Raw genomic sequence first — 27336 nt, forward strand, 5'->3', positions numbered from 1 at the left:
CACGGTTCTTGATGACTGTAGGTTACTTGTAAATTTTGGGGACCGTTTGCGGAACAGGCTGCTTTGTAGTGCATGCGATAGTGTAGAGTAAAATTTCCCAATGAGCATCCACATCAAGTTGAGACTGAAGTGCCCGGTCCACCTGCCGTTGATTGTCCTGTAAAGCAGACACACCCAAACGTTTGAAATTCCAGCGTCTGTTGTTAATAGGATGTCTTAGCTCAGTTTCGCCCATAAAACTGGAGGCTATGGCGGCATGATCGCTTTTCCCTAGGGCATTGAGGATTGAGAGTTTGTCAATTAGGAATTCTCCGTTTGTAAATACCCTGTTTAAACGCAACGGAGTTTGACTTTCTCCAATGACTTGCTGAACTGACATTTTCGAATAATCACAGATCTTCAATGAGGTTGAAGAACCCACCTTCAGTGGGGTTGTCGCCTCCAACGTATGTATGTTCAAAGATATTGACTTTGAGAAGATTGAATTCTTCTAGAATCAGCATATGAGTGTATTCGAGACAAGTAGAGCGGGATAATCACTTCAGCATACTATTGTCAAACTTAATGTCAACAGAGGGCCTCCTGTAGATGAATCCAGCTAGACACCTCGAGGGATTAGACTATCTTACTGAGCACCACACAGATTCATCAAGACTGATAGACTCTTGGGTGTGCATCCTATGTACTTCCACTCCGCCCCAAATCCCTGGTTTTCTGTCGTTGAGAAACAAACACGCCAGTATTCAATATTCAACGTCATTGTCACGAGATGGTATAAGCCAGTTGATTTATTCGCCCTCTCTTCCTCTTGTTTCAGTACAGTTCCATGCATTTGGTAATGTCCAATGGGTGGTAGTCAAGCCACTTGAGTGCAATAATTTTAACCAGTTTGATAGTTAACTGTGGACCTGTTTTGTAGTCCGAGTGAGTTCGTTTATCTCAAAGCAGTAGGGATCGCAGATACCAGCAGCTATCACATTACCAGAAAGGAGGCCAACTGGTTGTAATATTAAAAAATAAAGTGATAATTCGAGTTCCAGGAGAAGAAAGGGGGCAGTGACATGGTGGATTTCAATGTGGGGCTGTGCGTACATTTTGAACAATCCTAAGAACAACTCTTGAGTAATTGACCCAAGTTGTCTACTCATTAACTGGAGAGTTGAGTTTGCCTTGGCTACATTCCCCGTGTATTTTAGACCGATTTCCGATCTCTTTGTAGTTACGAGCCAATGATCACGTACTACTACTACTACTACAAATAATAATAATAATTTGTTCTCAAATAACATCCTGTTACATGAGGCATGCCAGTTTACAGGCAAGATCAAATTATTACAGAACATAATCTTCACTATGGTGGGCTACTCAGTTAGTTTGATATTTTATAAGGTACACTGGTCACAAAAGTATGAGGGATAATACTTCTCACGTATGAATGTAAATAGCATTGTAGTGAACAAGAACACGACTGGGGACAATCGAATGTATTTAGCACAAAAATTACAGACTATCTCAATAAAATCTGAATACCATAAAGTCAATCGTCAATTTACAAAATATTAATGCATCATATCAAACTGGACTGTTTCCGTTGCAAACACTCATCCATTGTCTCCCATTCCATTGTACATGCGTTTTCTTACAAATTCCATTGTGCACTCGCTCTTCCTTTCTTGATCTTCACCTCATCTTCTGCTGCCAGATATTACGTTTTAACTCGCGACATATACTACTTATATCAATATAAGTAGCACACACCACAGTATTAGTAAGACAAGTGTTGTCAATATGACAGTTGGCCCGCTTTATGGAGGTTGCGCTGAGACGTGCAACTGATAATCGGAAGTCTGCGTGCTCAAATCACGTCGGGTTCACCAGTTCCGTGCCTGTAGGTAATCCTCGTTTTATTGATAGAAGAAACCAGACTACTGGAGAATAGGTCTTCATATAGATCGCGTGACAGTCACAATGGAGCCGGTGATTGCCTGTACAAATACATAAAGCTTTTCAAAATTTAATACAAGGTAATAGGAAATATAATGTCTATACAAAATAAGGAAGTGAATGGATGCTTGAACTCTATTGTTTTGACATGTACTTAGTTATTAGAGGTCGATACTCAACTAATCAAGTAAAGCTGTTACAAATCCACGTAAATTTGAGAGCTTCTATAGACGTAGACTGTATATCTCAATGGAACATCCGAGGCATTAATGATGGAGCGGGACAAAGTCACCCGTTTCCTCGTTCCTTCTTTAAAATCAATTCAATTTTCTTCTCAATTACACAGAACCTGATTTTTATTATTATTATTCTATTATTATTACTCTGTTTTTTCAAATATGGCAAATATAGTGCTAACATTATTGAAACTTGTGTATTATTACATTTTTGAAGTAACCCGAAATGGTTTCTTCACAACACTCATGTACCCATAAGATGTTTGTGAATAATAATAATAATATGCGTTATTGGTTACATATCTTTACGGGGCTGAAAAAGAGGGTAAACAAAAGAAAAGACAAGAAACAAAGCATACAACGTTCATGCATATTGAAAATGAGTCATTTGTGGTTAAATAGTGAAGGTGTGACTACTTAGTCCAATTTTCTGTTAATAAGGTACTTTTTATGCAAGAGCATTCTAGTAGGTTCAAGAAAACAGGTGGAAATATGGTGTAAATGGACAAAGAAATGTGTAAATGGACGTGGTTCAAAAAGAAGCTGAAAGTATAGGATTATGTGACGTTTTAAAATATAGTACTGAAAACAGTATTCTGATACGCAAATGGCTATCTCCCTTTTTTATGGAAGCTATGTCAGCTCATTTTTATTTTTATTGACTTTAAAGGGTCATGATCAGGCTTCGTTTATAGCAAATTGTCTAGTTTAGCTTGTAATAGGATTACTGGATAGAAAGTAAAACCAGTTCAACGTCACAAAGATATTTTGTATAATAAATTAACATCTATACCATTGGTCCGTGACATTACACGTGATCATAAGGAGCTGTGATTTAACAGAATGTTCTACCCAACAGACATGGGTGGATCGAAGCTATCTCCCCACCATCATGTTTGCTGGTCAGTAACGCCACCCCCCTCCTTTTGTGATGTTAGGCTCTCTTACGTTTGTGGTGTGCATGAATATTGCTTTAATCCGAGCTCTTTGTTGGAATACACTGTCTCTACTAGTTCTATGTCACAAGTAAATTAGATGGTCGATGCCTCTGTATTGTGGGTTAGATATCCATTCAATATATCACGCTGCTGTGAAGATAACTAATGGTAAAACTTGAAAAACAGGTCAAATTATGTGGTTTAGTTATGTTAAGGATAAATAGCAAATCAAAGAATATGCAAGAGTTTAGAATCGTAAAATTTTCGGGGTCAGAAAACAAGACATAGAGCGACTCATAAGAATTTGGGACATTATAAGCTTCTTATGATTGACCATAATTGATCAGCATCCATGGGGTTAGTGAGTTATCTGTCATAGAGAAAAGGACATCACACTTAGGAAGAATAATGCAATTTTAACCACTAGAGAGGTTTGAAATCTGAAAGTGAGGAGTAGGAGCATAAGTGCATAACTAGTAATCAATGTATGATGGGGGAGGGTAAACCATGTGTTCTATCATTTGGTTATATCAATATTTAAGATAATGAGGGTCTGTCATATCCATGATCGGTCTAGATACCAGGTTGTCCATAATAAAGTGCCTCATTTGTGGGCGGAAGTTCAGGGAATCGTTGGTGAAGGACATGTGTAGATTTCCGAGCAGTAGAGTAACACGCTGTAGACGTAATGTCCGTTAGCTATTAGAGGAGAGGAGAATACTCAACTGTAGAATATGTTCGAATTCGCATTCAGTGATTCTCAGTCTACCGACGACTAATCTCCTGTGTCATTTAAGCACAAAAGTGTCATGAGTTTTATTTTCGTGCGCTGTTTTTGGCTGACCCTGGAAGTCTAAGGGATTCTTTTGGTTAAGTTTAAAATCTCTGCGTGTTTATCTCGAAACCTTTCAGTTGTCACCGCTGGAATGCGTACTTCTATTGTCACCTGTGAAGCTCAAAGTTCCACTGAATGATAAACGGCATTTTTTTGGTACAGACCAAAGATTTGTATCTCTCCAAGATGTTTGAGTTTGACATAGTGAACATCAAGGCGAAGTATCTTTTAAACCCTCGATCTAGTATCAAAATCATTTGCCCAGACGTTGAAGTCTTCGTTTATTTGACAGGTTTAAGTGCAAATGGTTAAGTCAGTCGTCTCAGATAGGTTCTATTCTTAGGGATGATAATGGGATCCCCACTCGTGTGCACCAATAATTTCATGATAGAATTCTCGCTTCTATGGTGTGACAAGAGACTATATAGGTACATTTCAGTTGTCGCAGCCTGTGGAGTGATTTTTAATTTTCTTTATTCTTGAGAGCCTGTTTTGTTCAGGCGCACAGTTGATAAATAACACTACGAAAGTTAAGTGCAGACTTTCTTCAATGTGCTAATCAGCTTAGCTAGTTCGTGACAGCTCTCGGCAACAGTTCCAAAGACCTATGTGAACTACCGGAAGAGAAAATAACTATGAGAAATGACCTTAAAGAGGTCAGAGAGGCAATGACTTCAGCGTCCCACTACGTGCTGGACTCCAACTAACACTAGCTTAAAGAACGGATCTCTGTAAACAAACCGGGGAATTTTCCGCGGAGGAAAAGCCCTAAGATTGTAGTCAGTAACAGCCCGAGTAAGTAGTGCAACGAATCTAGAAGTGTCAAACCTACACAAATTTATAACCATTTAGGCATTATAAGATCGGACGAAGCATGTGGCTGTATAATAATTTGAATTATTTGAATTATAGTACGAACTAAGAATTCCCGAAATAACGCAAATGAATCAAGAAGTACTAGAAAAACACGAACGAATGTATTGTCTTTAGAATTCAAAATCGAGCAATCAACAAGTACAAAAGAATCATTAGTTAATTCAAACACCACATCCGCCACAGCTTAAAATGGAATATAATTGTCTGTAATGGGTTGTACGTCTTCTTCTTAAGTTCATCCTGAGTCTGTCCGACATTATATTGGATAAAAACTCTGTATTATCTAGAATACACTCAGTAGCATGAGAATTAACAACTGAAATCGGAACAGACTCACCTGGAATTGTATACAATCAGTATGTCGATTTTGTAATGAAATCATTATTATCTAGAATTCGAACCATAGATTTTTCAACACTATCCCCCATCACGAAATAATGTCGGATCTTTATATCCCCAAGTTATGAATAATGTAGCTTCATTTAAAACATATTTCTCACATTGATTAGAGTATACATTGAAAGTGGATTTGTGATAAGGATGAACAGCAGTTGATGAGAAATCGTCTGAATTGTAATCAGAATCGAGCTCATTTAGTACTCGTGGTTCGCATTGAACAAGTTTACCACAAGAAACAAATGCATTAAGAGGACAGATGATATTTGATATGACATTAGGATTTGACTCTTCTGAAATAGTTTCCTCAAATTTATTTAGAATGTCATTGCAGAGTAAAGGATCATTCGAAAAATTAGCATCTATCAAAACTACATCAGGTCTTTGATCATAATTATGTTCACTCAACATAATTTCTTCTGATTTGTAAGAAATTTCATCAGAAATATGTGAATCATTAGGAAAATCCATATTTGGTACAATAACATGAGAAATCTGATAAATCGATTGATTAGTAATTGTTGTCTCGCAAGAATTCTGAGTTTCATTTGACTCTTAACTGCTATGTGACTCTGTGGAATTATGGTCTGCTATGGTATTAGTACTGCTCTAATAATAGACCTAATCCTAAAATTGTAGATTTGTCATGATATAACTGCCTAATCTATAAGATCTTACGTGGAAGTCATATCGTCGTCTATACCAACTCACCACATAGTAACAATTGCCAATACATGGTGGAGAACAAGCTTAGGCTAGAGAAAGAACAATATATTTAATATGAATAAAAGATATAAGGTAACATTCAGTGGGAATCACGCCTGTATGGCCGAGCCATGCCATTCGATCACCTCCAATTCATTCAATTCCTTGTTCCCGCCTTTTCCATCGTTAGGTATTTATCCGCGTTAATTATTGAATATCTATTTTCCGAGTTGTCTTGTGTTCGGCTTTGAGGATTGTGTGGTTATGGTCCAATGCCACCACAACTCTACACTGTCTATTTCAATCGTCGATAAAGATAAATCGTCATTATAAATACTCGACTTATTAGAATCAGAATTACAAGACTTAATATTAGTTGGAATGAGATGGACATTAGTATTACAGACTGACTGAATATGTCTAATACCACCACATTTAAAGCACTTAGAATTACGGGATTTACATGAATTAAAAGAGTGGAACTTGCCACAGAACAAACATTGACAAAACTTGTGCCCATCTTCACAAACTGCATCGCAACTCCTCAATGAGTTATCTGCATAACTTTGAGTATGGACCGGGTTGGGGTGACGTAATGTAGTGGAATGTTTTATATCCTCATGAATCATTTAAAGAGATCTTCCTGCATTACCGCATTCGAAATTTGTATGCTGAACATAGTCTAGCAGTAGTTCCTTGAGAGCTGTATAAGGAAGCGAAATGGGTTTTTCCGGCATAGCCAGAGATTTAATAAGATATATGCTTCTTTTTCGATGAATGTGAGGAAATAAGCTACAATATTAACATCCTCATCATCTTCCTTCGTCATAGCCCAGATTTCGAACCTTCCAAAGTGACCCTCAAAAGCTTCATAAATTGAATGAATATCTAACTTTTCCATCGCAGGCTCCATCGCGACGCTAATATAATGTTTCGAACTATTTGAATGATAGTATGAACTAGGAATCCCAGAAATAACGTAATCGGATCAAGAAGTACTAGATAGGCACAAACGAATGTAATGTATTTTGAATTCGAAATCAGGCATTCAACAAGTACAAAGAAATCATCAGTTCATTCAAACACCACAGTTCATTAAATTGAGGTTCTGGATTCCTACTATTCTACCACAATACTCTTCCTTTGACCACCAATCTTATCCTCTCGCTCTCATACAAATGTAGCGATCAAAATCCATAGATTCCTTCTGAATGCAGAAAACGATTCAAGAAAACCAAGACTAATTTGGCTAAGCCAAGCACCATATTCTTCTCTATACATCAAGAATATTCTTTGAACTACTCACAAAGATCATACCAAAACACACATTTCGTAAATAATATTTGCGGTACTATGCAATAATTGGTTGGTCATCTCGACCCCCCCCCAAAGAGAGATGAACTTGGACATTGTTCATTACAGGCCGACCATAAGTAAGCTTCGTACAGTTGTCTTGGTCATGCACTGTTCGCTTTGAGCTGCAACATTTCGATAGCCGCCTAGATATCTGTCGGAACGTTGTTGACACATTGGGAGTTTTATAAGGGGTGCGGAAGACAACAGCTATAAGTATTTGATTAGATATTAGTCACGAAATATTCTATATAACGAGGAATAGCTGCCATTCGTATATGGTGTCCTTCGTGAGAAGTGCTGTTTACCCTAGAATAGCACTCATGATAGTCCAGTAAAAGTAGTAAAAATGACTTCTAAGGTTTTCTTGAATCTGATTACAATCCATACATATTCACACCTTCAAGCTTAGTGTATGATTGCATTTTATTTCCCTGAAAAGATAGGAGTTTTGTGAAACTTGCAGAGATGGATAAAAGGTTGGGTTAAACAATTCAGGAACTGATCTCAATTATTATATTTCTACGACAATGAGGTTTCTTATCTAACAATACAGTCCTGACAGTGTTACCAATTTTCGTAGCAGTGCCGTCGTATTTGTTATGTCGAATCAGAAACTTTGTTTATCAAGGGATGCGCGTATTTGGGATTTGTGATAAAGCGCACATTTGGGTTTTATAGTGGAAGTGGGACGTGGCAAATGTCTTTCGAATTGTTGTGATGATGAAACCCTTATAAGTACAAGAACCATCTGACGAGCTTTAATTCAGGGCTTTCCATTTGTTTGCCGGTCTTGATAATTGTAGTTGTTTCTCTCATCTAATTTGGGAACTATATGTTGTCCCAGTATCGCTGAACTGAAATAAAAATAAGGGAAAAGGGGGTTCCCAAACTAAAGATGTATATGGGGGTTCAATTGATGTATTGAGTCTTGAAGGAATATGCATTCCATGAAATATTCCTAGTAATCTAACGTATTAAGTAGATATTCTTGCACTACTTTCAGTGCTATTTCAAAAGAAAAAAAAAACTGTTGTTCACAATCGAGTAAAACTTTCAGTTTTTCGTCCGTAACGTATAAGGACTATCTTTTCACTTCAAATGAGTTAATTACAGTCAAGTTACAGGAAGTAATGACGCATTTGCTAGCCTTTGTATCTGTATTGTTTGCACTCTCTTTGACGGTTTCTTCTCTGCGTAATGGTTATAAGCTGAAAAGCCAGGGTTTCTGGTTCAAAAAGGCTCGTCTCTCGCTGGCCATGTGAAAAGACGAGGTGTTGAACAATACGAGGCTGAAATTAGAAGCTGGAGAAAAATGATTCTCAAATTTGTGAATTTTGAGTGATAACGCTTCAAAATCACTTTTAGAGCAGCACAGTGCCATTAAATTAGTCTTTGGGTCTGCTTGACAAGCGATCGTAGGTAAGTGTACAAATGGACCCTTTCATGCTGGATGTATTCGCCGTGACAGGAACGTTGCTGATCTATTCTGTATACGATAAGTAACTTAATTCTGAAAACTCCATGTAACTAAAAGTTGGCCAAACCCGCAAGTGTAAAGCATGATCGACCTTATTTGTTGGATACTGTTTCCTTTACTGTTATTGATACCATATCTCATGAGAGTGAAATGTACGAAATGCAGGGAACAAGAGCTGCTGCATAGTTTAGTTTATTGTAGCCCCAGATATGAGGTAATTGACACATTGCCAGTCACTCAACACTTGATTTATTATCAGTCGATGTTTGATCTTAGGGGACTCGTGCACCTGCCGTAGATTTACGCAATTCATGTCCTACTCATCAAGCATCTTTCCCTAATTTTCTCTTCAGCTGGAAGGTGGTTTTTTGACAAACTAGGTTGTTGCTGATGCTAGAACCCTCTAGTCAGTACGCATAACCTATAGAAACACAGATTTTGGAAATTTTCCAACTAAGTTCGTTTGACCAACACATGAGTATTTCATACTGACAGACAGCCCCTGTTTAAAAACAGGCAATGAGCTGTCGGAAAAGGTCCAGAGAACCCCAACTGAGTTGATCCCCACAATCGCAAGGTTAGATGTAGGTATAGAATGTGTAAGGCAATATAACTCCCGGGATGGAGTTCCATAATAGCCAGTAGCCAGAGCAGGTCCGCATATTATTCGTGTCCTCGATATCCAAGGCCCTACTTACACCATTGCTTCGGAATTAGGGTTCCCCAACTTCCTTAGACGGATCTTCCGTTTCTGTTAATCCGGTTCATGCTTCTGACGTCCACTTTCACCTCATTTTTACAGAAACCCATGTCACATAAAAGCAGGAAATGAAACGTCCCTAGAAAAGGTTACATACTCGCAGACATGATAACTTCTGGATAAGGAGAACAGGATCGACCCTACTATAGGATTTGAAGACAGTCGTAGGTTCATTCTGACTGTACATCGTCAGTTGTACAACACATCGATGAGTGCAGTTCTATTTCGTACTTGGGAGGTCTGACTTCTAAATCGAGGGATCTTGGTAGCCATCTCCGAGGGTTTCCCAATACGGGTTGGAACAAATGTTTATAGCACTAAAGTCAATTAGCTTATTAGATGGCTTGGTTATGATTTACAAGTTCCATTTCAATGGCTTTCATATCGCTCATTATTTCCCGACACGGATAGTAGGAAAAGCCAAAAGATGGCTGTTTTATGGAGTGAATCCGTGAAACACGATAGGTGTATAAAACTGGTGTCTGTCATGCATCATGGCGTCATTATTCAAGTCCTAAAAATCATGCTACTCAGCGGCTCGAGAAATTATCAAATACGGCTCGAAATAGAAGCTCATTCTGATTCTATTGTTTCCTACGATCGAAGTTTCCACCGTTTGTATTTTTAGATGAATAGTATCTTGTACTGACAACTATACTAATTTATTAAATGTACGACTTTTCCTTTTTCATAATTTAATCAATTTTTTTAGTATTCTTACCGAAATTTGTCTTACAAATGAATAAGAGTCTCGATAATGTTAGATATTAATGATATATCCACCAGACTGTTGCATCAAAGCGCCTATGTCCCATAGTGAATAGGTCAATGGAATAATAATCTCTATTTTGTAAATTAGTCGGTTTTTATTCAGGGTTCTTAGAGTTCACATACATTTCAATTTAATGCGACATTTGATTACACCTGAAGTTGAATAAATACCTGCCTGCTCATTGATAATTCATTTGTTATCGTTGCAGCACTCTTTTGCTTAAATACTATTATCAATGATTATATAATTTCCGAATATCGTGGCCAAAAAATGGTGTTAAACGAGGTAAATAAGCCATTCACCATAGCTTTCACGTACGTTAACAGAGGTGGTTGGCTTATGTTATGCTCACTATTCGCGTAGAATAGTTTACTGTAGATTGGGAAAAAATCAAATCAATCCTGAGTTTAGACTAATCAGTTTCATTCATCAATGTGATCATTGGGCTTTGTACTCGTATGTAATAAAATAAAGTTTTCTTGACTTATAAGTCTTCTTTTTGCCCACTGACTTTTAGTATATTTTTTCATGTTTTTGAGAAGTGTAGTGTGTAAAATTAATATGCACACAAAATAATCTTCATCTTTCATTCGGTTGAGATAGGTTTTTAATTGATTGCTAACTGTCATTATATAATGTCTTAAAAATGAGTTTCCGGATCCTTATTTTTAGGTTGCTGATTGTGTGGTATCAGTTAGCTCACAGAAGTGTCATTCCTTGTGTATATATGTTTGGTCTCAACGTATTACGTGTAACTTTCAAAGATAATCTTTTCCTACATAAAAATTCGGTGACAATTTAAAGCCAGTCAGAAATACTGGATTTTAACTATTTAATAGTCAATCTTTCAGTGAGTTTTACGCCTGTATATGTTACATTTAATGTTGCGTCATAAGTTTACGTTAAATTAAAATGTCTTCTGTTTGTTTTATAGGTAAATGGAAAATCCTGGAGCCGGTACTCCAGTAAAAATATGCCCATATGGTGAAGAATTCGGAATAACCACTCCATCTGGGGGTTTGATTTTTAATCCATTCCATAAAGAATTTCTCAGTCGTGTTGAACAAGTGAACTTCAGCCCAGGAATATTTGCCTACAATCCCAGTCCGATTAGCAAAAGTGGTTCAAGGAAAACAACTCCCAACAGAATCAAGACACCTTTTATCTTATCTCCTGACATTCAGGGAGAATTGTTCCCTGCTGATATAGACGAAAATCCAATACTACAATTAAAACTTCAAGAGAAACTGGATACTCAGGTATGTTAGGTTATTAAAGGTATAAGTTTACTTAGTAGTATTCACTTGTTTATTATTTTGCAAGGACTTTAACCATGTATCATATATCTAAAATAACCGGCCGATTGTTTCTTAGCATCATGAATTATCACGTCAGTAAGTTGTCATAAAAGTTTTACTCTTGGACTGTGTTTCACTGTAAAAACGGTGGACCTAGCATCGAAGCTGTATTTGGCAGTCCTGCATGGGGTTAAGAAAAGAGCGAAGTAGTGGCTCAGTTTCTAGGCTGTCCGAATTTCAACCATTTATCCTCAGATTCTAATCTCAACTACTTACTTGCGCCTGGACAACCTAGTAGTCACACTAGCCCTCACACTTAATGTGTGATTCGAAGCCGAGTACACGAATTTGTACCTGATTAGTGACTTAAAACAACTTTGGTAGTGTTATAAGGGGAAAATAATGGTAGAAGTAAGAATTCCAGGAGTACTGGCGAGAACACAAATTGAGCTATTAATATTTACCAAATTGAAACTACCTCTTTAATACTGAAATTAATCACTTCAGAAATCGTTAAGTCATGAACTGTTTTTTAGTTGATAATGAATCATGAAGTGTTCGCTCTGAAACCACATCTCGACCGTTGCTGCTAACTTGACGTGGTGGTCGGGCTTGCCTACCCTGATGAACTAGTCTGGATATACTGGCTGGAACAATCGTTCCTCAAGGTCCTACCACGCCAGGTAAATCGGCTGAAGAACGGTAAGACCAAAAGCAACAAACGCAAGGCCCAAAGGAGTAGTCGTACTGTTGACTGTACAGAGGTGTGACGACAGAAAGGTGTTTCATTCAGACAATCTGCTTAACAGTTATGCTGCCTTCCTACAAAGGAAGAGTGGGGTTAGAAAAGTTTACCCTAGAAATGCAAACCTCACCTTATCCCATGGGTTATATATTTATTTATTTGAACACATAAATATTGGTACAAGGAGGCACCAAATACATATGCGCCACACAAATCTCATTTGATATGTGTAAGGGTTTTGATACTATCCGGGTGCCAAAACCGAAGCAGGCAGTTTTCTTAGGGGGCCACGCCCGGAGCCGTCAACCTAAAGGTCTGATACACAAGGCAGTGGAGCAACGTAAGGAGATGCAGTCCCATGACAGCCGGTGACCAACGATTGGTTCATACGCCATTTGTTCCTTCAGGATACTGGAGCCTATGTTCACCATTGGTTTGGAATCAGGGTTTTCCAACTCCCATAGTTAAACTCTCCATGTCCACCAACCCGATTAAAGCGCCGGACATTTACTTTTTGTCCTCTCAATTTCGTGAACAACATCCCCGTCACGAGAAGGCAATGAGTAGGACTTCCGTGGCAGTGGTTATAGGCACGTGGCCATGTGAGAGCATTTGGAGAGGGAGAGCGGACTTTCCCCACTCTCGGCTGTACCAGGGCATATTCCACAAATACCCGTCTCTGGCGGTAAGGTCTCAACATGTGCGGAGCTAACATAAAAGTTACCCACAAAAAGATCGCGTGTGACCGGCCTCAAGCAGTTGTCACTTGAAAACTGCGGCCACGCTCTCAGGTCACTAAGGTCAACTCTAACCCAATTTCCTTTACATGTACTTCTAGAAGAACCCTTTCACGGTGTGGGCAATCGGGAATCGATTACCGCCCTCATACCCCTAACAGCACTCAAGACCACAATTTCTGAAACCACATAGAGTGTAATCTGTTACCTAAGTTAAGATCGCTAGTTGTGGGTTTATATATTTTTAATCAATTTATACCTAGTATTCTATGTTTTATTTTGTGTTTTGTGTATTGAGCAGCCTAGTTTACCTACTGAAATTCTAACACAATACACTTATATTTTTCACTAGTCAAATTCTCAGTGTCTTCATTGTAGTCAGTAAATTATTTAAAACTGTTGTACCATAAAAATGTGTCAGATATGTTATCGTATTTAGCTTCAATTGTCGATCAAGGGACTCGAAAATATAAGTAAAATGTTTTGATAACTGAGGTTGTAAAGTAACACTTCCTTTAACCATAAGTTCAATGATTCAATTGTTACTCAATAGAAAACTGGGTCTATGATTACACATTTTATAGGCAAGTTTCAGTACACTTCATTGTTTACTTGTGTAATAAAATTGAAAAGTATTCTTTTATTGGAGTACTGCTTCTGCACTAAAGTAATTACAAGCGGTCTAAAAATGATAGAGATTACTTTTCAGTTTAGTAGGATTTTACTTCGTATTATAGCATTACAAAATAGATTTCTGTCCATATAATACTTGTTTCCCGTTCTGTCTCCAGTTCATGTTGTAATTCTAAAAATATTTTGCATATAATTTCTTATACTAAAAAAAGACTTTCAGAAGCCTGTTCTTCAACTACGAAAAGATAATCATTATACGGATTTTTGTTGACCTTAGGATGCATACAACTATATGCATAATGTATCACGAAAGTATTTGTTATTTCTACGGACTAAAAAAATTATCTTCTGAATTGTTGTGTTGTTTTATAAAGTAAGATTTGCGTTTATGCGGTTGTCGCCCCGCTAATTTGCATGCTATTCTACAGCATTAAACCTAATTTTGTTTGTGTTTATTCCCCGACCGTTGTTGCTACCTTGACGTGGTGGTCGGGCTTGCCTATCGTGATGAAGCAACCGAGCTATACTGGCTGGAACAACCGTTCCTCAAGGTCCTACCATATCAGACAGGTCGGTTGAAGAGCGGTAACACTAAAAGCAACAAACTGAAGGTCCGAAGGCGAAGTCGTACTGCTGACTGTACAGAGGTGTGACAGCAGTAAGGTGTTTCCTTCAGACAACCAGCATGACAGCGGTGCTGCCTTCCCACAAGGAGGGGTGGGGTTAGAAAAGGTCGACCCTAAAAATGCACACCTCGCCTTATCCCACGGATATCCGTCTCCGGCGGTAAGGTCTCGACAAGTACGGAGCTAACACAAAAATTACCCATTACCCATTGTGTTTATTCAAAACTGCCACAAGGCTCATCTTATCTGATTTAAAATGAGTTTCCTTCATTAAAAACTAATAATTACATCCAAACTACTGTAACTGACCACCTTGCACCTACTTTCCATACTTGTATGATTGACCAGTTTTGACAATCATACATACATCAATAAACAAATCTAATTTCCAACTTGCTATGTTGTGATTGTACTTTGGTCACATTTGTCTCTGCCTCCACCACCACCACCTATCAACTTAATGATATGAATGCTACATAGTTTTGTCCATTAACTTCTAAATATTATAATGAAAGTAATATTTTCACTATTGTTCTTTTGTTTACACAAAATTTCAGTGTGATGATGAGATTCAGAATAGAATTCATAGCTTTTTTAAAAATCATCTTATTGCACCCAGCCCTGACACAGTAGTATTTGACTCACCAACCAAATGTAAGTTCTATACAAAAATACTTGCTGTTATCTAAAATTATGAAATTCATTATTTATTACCGTGTTAAATATGATTGCCGACATCTAAAACTCATTTTTATACATAGGTAACTTTCGCTTGAATAAATTTCGTTGAAAAGCAATTAAATATAAATTGTATGGGTTTTTAGACTATTTTCAGAAAGTTAAACGCTCAGATATTATTTTAGTGGGTAGGCTAGTAGATATATTAACTAAAGCTAAAAGACATTTCGGTGGAACTTTCAGCTTCTCAACTCGGTGAACAAGCTGTAAAAACAGCCAGACTATTGGAACGATGTGTAGAATAATTAGAGTGATAGTTCAACTGGTCTATAGCTACTTCAAAATTACCGCCTTCTTACCAACAGTCTAAATAAAGTATCGACATAAACCCTTTCGTCGACTCAATCAGGTTAAAAAAAAGTCATAATTACCTTGAGACTAAGGGAGACCAGTTACTCGTGTTGAATTCGCTCTTGAGGTCGTTGATTATGGCAGTCTAGTTTGAACAGTTAGATTGTCTGATGTATTATCCAATCTAGCACCTAAAGATTATCCCGTCAAACTGATCTTCCCAGTTTAAAAAGAAAGAATAGAAGTTGTTTTTTTTATAACCGCAAATGAATCAGCCTGACTAATATCATATAAAAATGCGACAGACAGCCATTTCACGTCAGTTACCCAACCAGTAATTTAAAAAATATAATAGTCCCCACGGTCTTGAGGAGTAATTTACACAATAGTAGGTTTAATCACCAAAATCCCTATCTGTCGTTTAGTAGTTCTAGCTTCACTAAAGAGTTTCGGGTTCACTAATAAAGTGCATTACTCGTAGGGGAATTAAGTCATTCCGTTTGTGATATACACAGTTTTAGATATAGAAAGTAAGGATTCTACATTTTAGTAAAGTATTCTGTCATGATAATACGCCTGATGTTTAACTTCTGAAATGAATACCAGTCATTAATAAAAAAAACAGTTACATACCATACCAAGGTGTGTCAAATTCTGATTTAATTATGTAGTATGTATTTTCTTCTATATGATCTGTGTTTATCTCCATTCTATTTTATCTTAACTTTGAAAACCGTTTTAAGATTTCACTTAAGCATTAATTTTTATTTACTCATTTTTTCTTCTTAAATGGTTTCTAGTCCACTCCAGTTGTCTCCCAAGGACTTCATCTCTTCTACCTACAGGTAAATAGAAATAAACATAATTTCTACTATTGTTCTACTTTACCTATTGTCGCACAATACATATGTGTATAGCATATTATTAAACCTTTATATTTTCATACGTGAAACACTTAATACTCTTTACTAGAAATCAAATGTTGCTCAGTGTGCATGTCTGTGTGTGTGTGATCATATGTGAATGATAACGTTTACCCGAAAAGTTTCTTTTCATTGATGATGATTTCATAATCTTACAGGCGTTGATAGCTTTTAGTGTGATTTATTCAATACATTAGGAAGATATTGATTATACTCAATTTTGTAATGAGTTAAACAATCAAAATGTTTATGACTGGTGCTTATGAATTAAACTTATTCATAGTAATATCGTATAGATTATCGAGTTTCAGATGTAGGTACGTTCACTCTTTGTCTAGCTCATGAATCCTGAACTTTTAACACCTTTAGTTTTTTTTACACTTGATCTTTCCTACTACTATTAATTATGTTACCACTTCTACTCTGGGATTCATCTTGATATTTTTATCTCACGGTGCTAATGTTGTGGGACAAATTGAGCTGACGCATATATTTGTTAGTTTCTATGTTGGATGTAACTAACTAACTGAGTTCTACGATGTAATAGAAAGAAATAATCACTACAATGCATTCGGTCGTTTTGATAAAGTTGAATTTAGCAGTGATAAGTCTTCTAACTGAATGCTTAAGTAGGTTTCCTAAGCTCTTCTAATAACCTCAGGCTAACTCTGCACGACAACTTGAACACGAAAGAAAAGGCGCGAAACATGAAAAGAACACTTTACTCCAAGCTCAGTTTATGTACAGAAAATCGAAGGTATTTATAGCATTTCAGATGACCTCGGACTTCTGGAAAGTTCTGAAACCCTACTAAACATAGTAGCAGGATGGGTAATCAATCAGCTGTCAAAACAGCTTAAAATTACCTACAGAATTATCATTATAAACAAAGATTTAGCATACTACAGTTAATTAAGTTAATATCGATGGTTTTGAACTCGAGAGTTTTACTATTCATCCGATCGGTCATTGATGACTACACTTTACTGCTTTTCAGATGTAGATTTTTATGATCATGTTCAGAAAATCTAATACAAACTGTTCCCTCAGTTCTTCCTATATACTTATCATTCCAAGCATATATATATAAATTCATTGCCACTGAAGAGTCTGATGCTAAGACGGAACAGTTATCCTATGCTTCCTGATTTACGATGATTGTCTAACCACGATCAATCTGAGACTTCAACCATAAACAGATTCTCATTCTGTTGATTAAACTAATCACTTAACTGATTCAATGTGTAACACTGGTGTAAAGAAAATTAAAAACATAATTTAAACACAGAATCTTGTTTATTCCAATAGGGTTCTCATCATTATAACTTGGTAATACTATATAGTTTGACATTTTAATGTAAAAATCGTTAACATTTAAATGGTGTTAAGTAAATTAACATCATAATAAGACATTATGTTAAGACAGAAAGAAATAAAAAAGGGCAATCAGTCAATTATTACATAAGAATGAAGATGCAGAATAAAACGTAAATGTATGTTTACATTTAAGGATCAGTTAGTTATTGTTTAGTGATTACGTAAGAAAAAAAACATTAAATTGTAAGTATAGAAATAGTTGGTCATATCAGAGTAACAATAAGTAAACAATTTAAATGTAAGTTTGAATTCGTTAATTTGTTAGAAATAATTACTTGTTAATAAAAACGAAATAGGCAAGTTTGTAATTAATTCATTATTTGTAAAGGCACAACAAGTGATTATACAAATCTATGTTGGAAGCAAAAGTCATATATATCCGATTCAATTCTCATAGTTTTCATTATGTGTAGGAGGTGACATCTGAATACATAAGTGGAAGATATTCAATAGTTAACTTTGAATAGTACATTTACATCAACTTGATACCTCGTATCGACTAAGTGTGTAGGAAATTTTGTTTGCCCCCACATGCCCTGGTACGGCCGAGAGTAGTGAGAGTCCGCTCTCCCTCTCCAAATGCTCTCACATGGCCACGCGTATATAGCCTCTGCCAGGGAAGTCCTACTCATTGCCTTTTCGTGGTGGGGATGTTGTTCACGAAATTGAGAGGACAAAAAGTAAACGTCCGGCGCTTTAACCGGGTTGGTGGACATGGAGAGTTCAACTATGGGAGTTGGAAAACCCTGATTCCAAACCAATGGTGAATATAGGCTCCAGTATCCTGAAGGAACAAATGGCGTATGAACCAATCGTTGGTCACCGGCTGTCATGGGACTGCATCTCCTTACGTTTCTCCACTGCCTTGTGTATCAGACCTTTAGGTTGACGGCTCCGGGCGTGGCCCCCTAAGAAAACTGCCTGCTTCGGTTTTGGCACCCGGATAGTATCAAAACCCTTACACATATCAAATGAGATTTGTGTGGCGCATATGTATTTGGTGCCTCCTTGTACCAATATCTATGTGTTAAAATAATAATAATAAATAAATAAATTTTGTTTAACTTAGGTTTCATGCTGGTTGGTACACTTTAGTAAGGTGTACCTGCGATCTTAAGGGAATTGATGCTCTTTGTTTTATTCAAATCTGCGTCACTTAGCATCGCAGTTTGAAATGTTGTGTTCGTTTAAGACTACGGGTATGCTTTTCCGACAAGTTCCAAATAGTAAAAAACGTAGATTCAGGGTTTTCTGTCGGCTACCATCAACCACCTAAAATCTCATCATAGTGTACACGATGTGGTATCACACAGACTAGGAACTACGTTGTAACTTGATTGATATAATTCAATCAACTGTAAAAAGGTAGGTAATTGAAATTGGTTATTACTCAGTGATCAATCATTTATAAATATAAATTTTGAGCAAAACAATGTCTATTCTAATAAAACTCGCAACAAATTGTTTACATAGGATTTCTTCGCTAGCACTGATTGGATGGAAATGAACCGATCAACATATTTTGATTTAAGCCTGATCAAAATATGTAATAGTCAAGACTCTATTCTGCTAACAATGACCAGTTGGTTTATACTGCTATGTATTACCTTTAACGATTGTATATTATGATATTATCAACTTTGTGCTTTTCTCGTTTATTTAGCTACTCCTTTAGGTAAAAAGAAAAAGAATTCCTATATTCTAGGAAATACTTCAAGTTGTATGTGCGAAGGTAAGTGGAAAGAGAGGTGTTGTATTGTTGTGTCTTTTTTACATTTTCTTTACGGTCTAATAACATATTAGTTGTGTATTTTCGGATAACGAGAAACAGCAGAAGGCGTGTGTAGGCTGCAGGTTTTTCTCATCATAGATGTTTTCGAAGCTATCGCTCGTGTATTGGGGAACGACCAAATGAGTTATGCTGCGGTTTTATTCATAATGTACTAGTCAAAGGTGGTAAATCAGTTGACAAAGTAGTGAATCTTCATCAATTGAATCAGTTGGGACATATGTTACGTATATCTAACCACCACCTACCTCGATGGACGATGTTTGTTGGTGTAAAATGTTTAAAAAAAGCTATAGTCGGTCAAATAAACATGTGGGATCAGTCCATGAAGTGATCGCCTATTGGTCTGAGCTTTTTTAAAATACAGACTACCTCATTGGGGTTCGGAATATCAGTAGTTAAAGACTTTGGGCAAAATGGCTCAGAGTCGTTCGTAATGGCGCAGATTCGTTTACTCTTCATCTTACTCTAGACTTTGAGTCCCAATGTTTTCTTCATTCTAATATTTGGTTTGCGTTATCAACCATATTCTCAATATTTTTGAATTCATATAGATGTCATATTAACGTTGCTGTATGTAATTTTCTTCACTAAATAATCATTATTCAACTAACTATTCGTTAAAAAATTCTTGAAAAAGAAACTTGCTCAAAAAGTTGTTTCTGACATTACCGAAACGTATCTTAGAACTTGAGTTCACTGATTCTACTCACTATTAGAGATAGAATTTTTTTCAAATTTTAAGGTAATAAAAACGATTCAGTAACAATGTAAAAGTTTACTATGTTGTAGTAGGGGCTGAGAAGAAAACCAACATTGCCAGATTCATCTGCAGCGTAATTAGACTATCGAAACTGTTGTAAGTTTTACTCTTATTCAGTGTATAAGAAAGTAGTGTACATAACCAAGTTCATTTATAAGTCATTAGTGTACAGCGTTGATTATTAAACATAAGTATATTTTATCAGTCTTAGTCTAAGTAGTTGGACAATACTGTTTAGCCCTTACACAGTGAATGTGACGCTAAAATACATTACGATGCACACAGATTCTCTGAAATAATCCTTTTTTGATTGTAGAAATTAAAAGACACAAGTTGATATCAAATAAACGAAATGTGGCTAGCAGTGGAATCCAGGACGCGTGTTTCGTCCTATTTTGGACTCGTCAACTGAATGTATCTGCATCTCGACAACGAGATAATCCAAACCATTTCAAATTCATGTTTTCACCCAATGTTTCTCTATTTGTCATAAACTTCCTTTAATTAAAAAAATTGACTAAACTGATTTGTTCACCAGGTACTAGGTATGAACCATACTAAATATGAAGGCTATTGATACTATTCGGTTGCTTAAACAGAAATAGGCGAATCAGTATTCGAACCCAGAACTTAGTGGCCAAAAGTCGCATTCCTTGATCACTAACCCATCACTTCATTAGATAAATCTAATCCTTTGATTTATCAAATAAATTGTAATATTAATGTAAGATCTCATACAATGTCGAATCGGTTCTAAGTGTTAAATCAATAAAATACTTTTTGATTAATATATCTAATTTCTATGATTGCTACTTGACAAGTGGTGTTACGTAATTTTAGCATCTTATATCTCGAATTATGTAGTAGTATGTTTTAATTACTTCACATTGATTCTGTTCTCTCACATATATTTCTTTTTTGATTTAGTTGCAGTACAAACATCAATCTCTATGCCTCCATCATTTGATTTTGAGTCAGTTATGCAAATTGCTTTTGAACAGAATCATTCAATGAAAAATCTATCCGTTGCGAAATCTTCAGTTATGTTGTCAATAACATCAAATGAAATGATCATCAATGATGATAAATCAAATTCACAACAAAAATCGGATCCATTCACAAATAGTATATCATTATCAGCTTGTGCAGTTGATCGTCCTATTCCTTGCAATTCAAATAGTAACTCTTTGTCAATACTTCATAAAAATTCTCGTCATTTACTTAGTCGACGTAGTCTCTTCTCTGATTCATCCGAAATAAATGAAGAACCTAGGTATATCTATGTAGTTTTCTCATGTCTTTTCTTTTTAAAATACACCTTTATAATGACCTGTCAATGCACACAAAATCCAGTGTAATTAAATGTTTTAACGTTCTACATCAGTTATCAGAATATCGAATATAGTTTTGTGTTACAGACTGGTTTGTGAAATGAAGGCGAAGATGAATGCCTTTTGTGGTATTTTGTTCTAAAATGATGGCCTGGATCGTTAGATTGCGACATAAGTCCAATCTATCAACCCATACGAAAGATATCAATCAATCACATGGTTAAATTAAACTAATTTTAATCATATCTAGCATTCCCTGATCATAATACTTGACTCGACTGTTAAATTAGGACAAGAATCAAGATGGAACAATATATTTTCCAGTTACACACCTACTAAAATCCTTTAACAAACAATGGATTTTATATGGCATTGCTGTAAGAATCTTCTAGCATTTTGTTGATGCATTCACTTGTTCTGGTAGGTTGGAAATGAACTAATCAGGATATCTAGGTTTGAGCCTAATCAACACATGGAATAGTCAAAACTCTATCCTACTAACAAGAGTATTTAAATTTAGTTCTGAGGTGAAAATCGATATTATCTGTTGTTGTTTTATGCTGATCTCTTGCTTCAAGTCATATAATTCAAATCAGTTGGTGGGTTTTCCAGAATATAGAGATTGTTATATACTTTGTGCAGGTGAATCTGTCAATTATACACAACGTCATATTTTATCGAAAGACAACATGAGCAATGTCAGTTTTTTATTGGAATTGTACATTGACCATTATAAATCACTAATTTGAACAAATTGTTAGGAGAAATTCAAACAAATTACCTGTTGTGACATGTGGCGTCTATGAGTTGATACTGATACATAGTCTCCTTATCTACGGAGCCCAACTGGCTTTGTAGTGAAAAGATTGAGAGAGATGTTTATTTACTTGTAAGCCATTCACGATATGCGTCTCATTCCGTAGAAATGAGAACTACTTGGTTATTCACGGACATTTATCGTTTGGCCTATTTGTGATTTCTCTAGTGTATCACTTTTCTCTCTTGAAAACACGTCTAGTTCCTCGGATTCATCTAAAGGCCTTGGGATTGGATCACATCACCAATATTCTGATATTATAGACCTAAACTGTAAATCTTTTAAGTTCTTAAATTATCCTAACACCTCTTTATACTACTACTAATACTTCTGAATTGATTAATTATTTATTCATAGTCAATAGGATATTTCGTAATAGTATTCTTTAAATGGTGGAGAAGATTTGTAGCTCAGGTGGATGATTTTGATGGAGTTTTGCTCTCTGAGCTGGATGGTTTGGTCGTGGAGCTTTCATCGTTCTTCTGAACGACATCATCAGTTTATACTGATGATCATCACTTTACACTTTAACTAGTTTCCTTAAGGCTTAAATATACGAATATTCAAAATAGGTTTTTTATTATATATTTCTAACCAACTTTCTAACTTACGATTTAAAATTGTAGTTACACGGTCGTAGATGACAATGAATTGAATGAACAACAACGTACATTAACTTCATCTGACGATTTAAGTCGTCATAATCATCATGATAATTTAAACTTTTCATCTGTTGTTACACAACCAGCATGTTCAAGCTATCTGTCATCAACAAAAATGGATTACGGATCTTCACATACAAAATTCAGTATTGATAAATTTTCTCCTAAAAATGAATCAAGTTCTTTATTGATTAAAGAAACTGCTGCGTTACAAATGTGTTTGCCTGCAAGTTGGGCTGATACTGTTGGCAATAGTGATAGTTCCGATGATGATAATTATTATAATGATGATAGTAATAATGATATTAAGAATAATGATGATAATTTAACAGATCAAGGTATGTTAGATCTAATTGTCTTTTTATTCTTCCTTTTTGTTTAGACGCATATTTTCTTAGTATTATTGATTGCTTTTTGTTCATTTGAAAAAGTGACAATTTCGTTTAATTATCCTCCACATAGAGCAGTGCCTTAATGGTCAGGGCGCTCGACTTTTGATGGTTCGAACCCGGTTCCGATTATTTCAGTCTAAACCATCGAATAGTATCATTAGACCTCACACTTAGAATGTGACTCAACGCTAATTACCCGAATGTGATGTATCTGTCTAATAAATTAAACATTTAGTCCATTCTCCTAATTCATATTTCATCATTTTAATTGTATTGTTACTATTATCAGTCTGATTGATAACTGCTTGACCGTATTCGTATTAAACTTATATATTTTTAATCATTAATCTATAATGGTGCACTGTTGATTTATATTATGGTGATGATTGGAAGAAAGTTAGGGGCGACCAAACCAAAACGTGGCATCAGTCTTGAAGTCACTAACTTCTGGTCTGAGCCATATTGGTAGATGAAGACTACTTGGTTTGAGTCCGCATGACTATCGTAACCAATGGTTGGAGACTCCGGGTGACATTGCTCAGAATCGATCAAACTGACATAGGTTTATACACTCGTTGTCTTCCCTTAAACTAAGAGATTAAATTCGCTTCATATCTTTTTACAAATTAATTCTTTCTTCCTATACTATATCCTTACATAAAATCTTTTTATATATATTACACCATTGAGTTAACTGCTTCTATGAATCCGGTGTTCATCTTGTTATGCTAATGAAGTGTAGCAACTTGGACTGATGCATATGTTTCTGGTCCTACATTGTAGATGACTGACAAGAGATCTTGAACTATATTTTCATAGATTTTGTAACAGCAAACCGATAGGTCTGTGAGTTTTTCAAGGTTATTCAAATGTGCTCATTATATTGTCCTGTTGGAATGTCTAGAAATATCTCTCGTCAAAATCTTCAGAAGCTTACAAAACCCCTGGAAACGATTTATCCAATCAACACTGAAGAAAAATTTCTCAGAAACATTTGGAAAAATAAAGGATTGTGTGACGTTTGTTTGGATAATTACCTATATTGTTAATATATTTAGTATTTTTTGGAAGTTTCTAGAAAACTAAGGTTATATGGGGCGATAAATAGAGATCATGACCCTGATTAAGTTCCAAACAATTGTGTAACTCAGCTAACTGAAACTTTCATAGATGAGTCGGCGGTGCCGGTCCTAATTTGACTTTTACACTCAGGAAGTAGTGAAATATGTTCCTAAACATAATCGAGTTTACCGATAATAGTTCTGATTGCTAGTGTACCGGATATTTGTGAAAGTTGGTGAACTTTTTGGTCAAAATCACAAACTTAACATTAATCAGGCAACCATTAAAAATCAGGAAGTCCTGGATACCTGTTTGTTTTAATATGGGATTCCTCAGTGGGAATGCACATCCACGATCATTCTCAGTATCAAATTAAGGCCAGTCTGTGGCATGAACTACAAAATCCAATGAGCTCCACATACCTCTTATAGTAATAATAATCATATGCTCTCTAGTGACTACTTGCAGGAGAATAATTCCGAGGGTCCTAGTGAGAGGTTGAGATCAGTAAAGTTCAACCGTCATATGTGAGGCAATTACCCACGGATAACATTAAAGTTGATTGTATAATATAGCGAATAGATTAAATTTATTTATACAATCCATTGAATCTCGATTCAATCTGAAGGTTAAACCTATAGGTTCAACAATCTTCAGTGGGTTCGTGAATAAGAGCTGCTGATTTTCACTACATGGCTAACTAGGATCAGTCCGTGATGTAAACTGTAAAATTCTGATATTTATCTCTTATTTTTTCACAATGATCTAAAGTTGTTTTACATTGGCATATTCTTTTGTATCTAAACTTCTTTGTTTATAAAAAAAGTTCTTGTTGAAAGTAACTCTCTATTATTTACAAGGGGAATATTAACAATCTACGGCTTAACTAAATGTTATTGAACTAGAATAAAAGAGGTCTTATTACATAAGCTAACTAAATAAATGTCTTTCAAAATAACATTTATAGATCTTTAAACATCTTTGTATACGATTTGTTGTATTTTTCTACGATATTTACTCCATAAAAATGGAGATTTTTAGCTCAGGTGGATGATTTTAATGGAGTTTTGTTTTCTGAGCTGGATGGTTTAGTCGTGTAGCTTTCATCGTTATTCTGAACGACATCGTCAGCACAAACGTCAGGTAGAAGTGAAGTGTTCGAACTTCTCCGCATATGGCTCACAGCTTGTCCTGTAGATCTCGATGTTGATTCGCCATTGTTGACCTTTAACCTGTCATTGTTTACGTTATTTTGGTTGTATCTCCTATAGGACCAAAAATCAAATCAATAGGAGATATAACCAAAATAAAGAGGTAAACAGTGACAGGTTAAAGGTCAACAATGACCAATCAACATCGAGGTTTACAGGACAAGCTGTGAGCCATATGCGGAGAAGTTCGAACACTTCACTTCTACCTGACGTTTGTGCTGACGATGTCGTTCAGAATAACGATGAAAGCTACACGACTAAACCATCCAGCTCAGAGAACAAAACTACATAGAAATCCCAAAATTCTGTATGTACGCTTGTACAACGTAACTAGCTTCTCATAAATTAATTCTTTATGTGATAAAGGTCTATGCGAAGATATTCTTTAATGAATAATAAATCATTTCATTTCAGATAATTCAGTCAGCATGCATACGTTGAATCGAACTACAGTTGAACAGACTTCTAAAAATATTGATAATAATGATAATGTTATATATTTCGATGATACTAATACAAATGTTGGTCATTACAAACATATTGATTATTGTTCATCTCAAATGAATTCACCACAATATCAACAACAATATCGTTGTGGTAGTACTAGTCCAAATGTTTGTTACACTGATATATCATTTCAAAGTCCTGATTTATCACCAATCTTACCTATACATCGTAAGAATAGTTGTACAAATTGTCCACCATTTACTGATGAAGTTAAAGATATTTCTCTTGTTCAAACTAACATGCATATGAATGAGATTAGTAGTAATCATGGAATTATGCCAGCGAAATGTTTATTCCCGCTTAATTTGAATGGATCAACTTGACAACAGTAATCTTATTACTGTTGTTGTAATGATAAATTGTCGTAATATTATTGCAATAAAATATGTAGTAGTCGTAATGATAATTTTGTCACGTGAAAAATGTGGTTACACGATTACTCTCTCTCTCTGTTCCCCCGCCTCCTACCGACTTACAATGAATCGTTTTAATTGTACTAACATTGTGTTTTTTTTCTCCCAGCTCTGTGACTGGATGATTACTTTTTATCTCACATAATACCTTTTTTCTTGATTAATGTATAACTGAATGCGTTATTAACAATCAATATTCTTGTCCAAAGTTATTTTTCTTTAAAGACAAGGCTTTACTACTATTTGTAAGTGACTTCTTTTTTTCGTAAAAATAAAACATCATTCTGTGGTATTTGCAATAAACTAGTATTGTTTACTAGTAATTTGTCCATCTTATTTTCTCATTTTAAGCCAAAAATATTAATGTTATTAGAATTATACGTTAGTGTATTCTGTTTTCTACATAGTCAGTTAGTAACAACGTAGAACTTCGTACTTACATACATCAGTTCTAGTAGCCATACAACATTAGAACAGAGATGCAGTTGTCGATCCAAATCCCGTAGTGGTAGAGTTAGTAAGAGTATAAGCAGTAATCGAGAAGGGTTTGAAGATGTTATTCAAGGAGTATAATCCAGTGAAATAAATTTAGAAAGAGAAAAAAAGGGACGTGAAGAATTCAGAAGATTAGAATTTGGGAGAACACAAAGAGTGGATGCACCTGCGCCATTGCAAACGATTTTGAGCCATGTCATTCAGGGTCTCTAACCATCGGTTGCTATCGTC

The 27336-nt window shown here is 35.8% G+C and overlaps 1 protein-coding gene across 1 annotated transcript; it reads left to right on the plus strand.

Moving 5' to 3' along the window:
- The first annotated feature begins 10776 nt into the window (after nt 1–10776).
- On the plus strand, nt 10777–26965 carry MS3_00008005 (uncharacterized protein). The gene is made up of 8 exons (XM_051216340.1): nt 10777–11145; nt 11230–11554; nt 14892–14988; nt 16164–16208; nt 19327–19395; nt 21143–21488; nt 22990–23363; nt 26105–26965. The coding sequence occupies exons 2-8, from the start codon at nt 11234–11236 to the stop codon at nt 26518–26520; spliced, it is 1668 nt and encodes a 555-aa protein (XP_051066918.1). The 5' UTR covers nt 10777–11145; nt 11230–11233; the 3' UTR covers nt 26521–26965.
- Nucleotides 26966–27336: the final 371 nt, after the last annotated feature.

This window comes from Schistosoma haematobium, chromosome 4, assembly GCF_000699445.3.
Source record: "Schistosoma haematobium chromosome 4, whole genome shotgun sequence".
In the NCBI taxonomy this organism is placed as follows: Eukaryota; Metazoa; Platyhelminthes; class Trematoda; order Strigeidida; family Schistosomatidae; genus Schistosoma; species Schistosoma haematobium.

Excerpts from the sequence above, each read along its gene's own strand:
- MS3_00008005 (XM_051216340.1), top strand. The coding sequence starts at position 11,234 with ATGGAAAATCCTGGAGCCGGTACTCCAGTAAAAATATGCCCATATGGT. Across the intron at positions 11,555-14,891 it reads AAGAGAAACTGGATACTCAG|TGTGATGATGAGATTCAGAA; the intron begins GTATGTTAGGTT and ends ACAAAATTTCAG. Across the intron at positions 23,364-26,104 it reads TGATAATTTAACAGATCAAG|ATAATTCAGTCAGCATGCAT; the intron begins GTATGTTAGATC and ends ATTTCATTTCAG.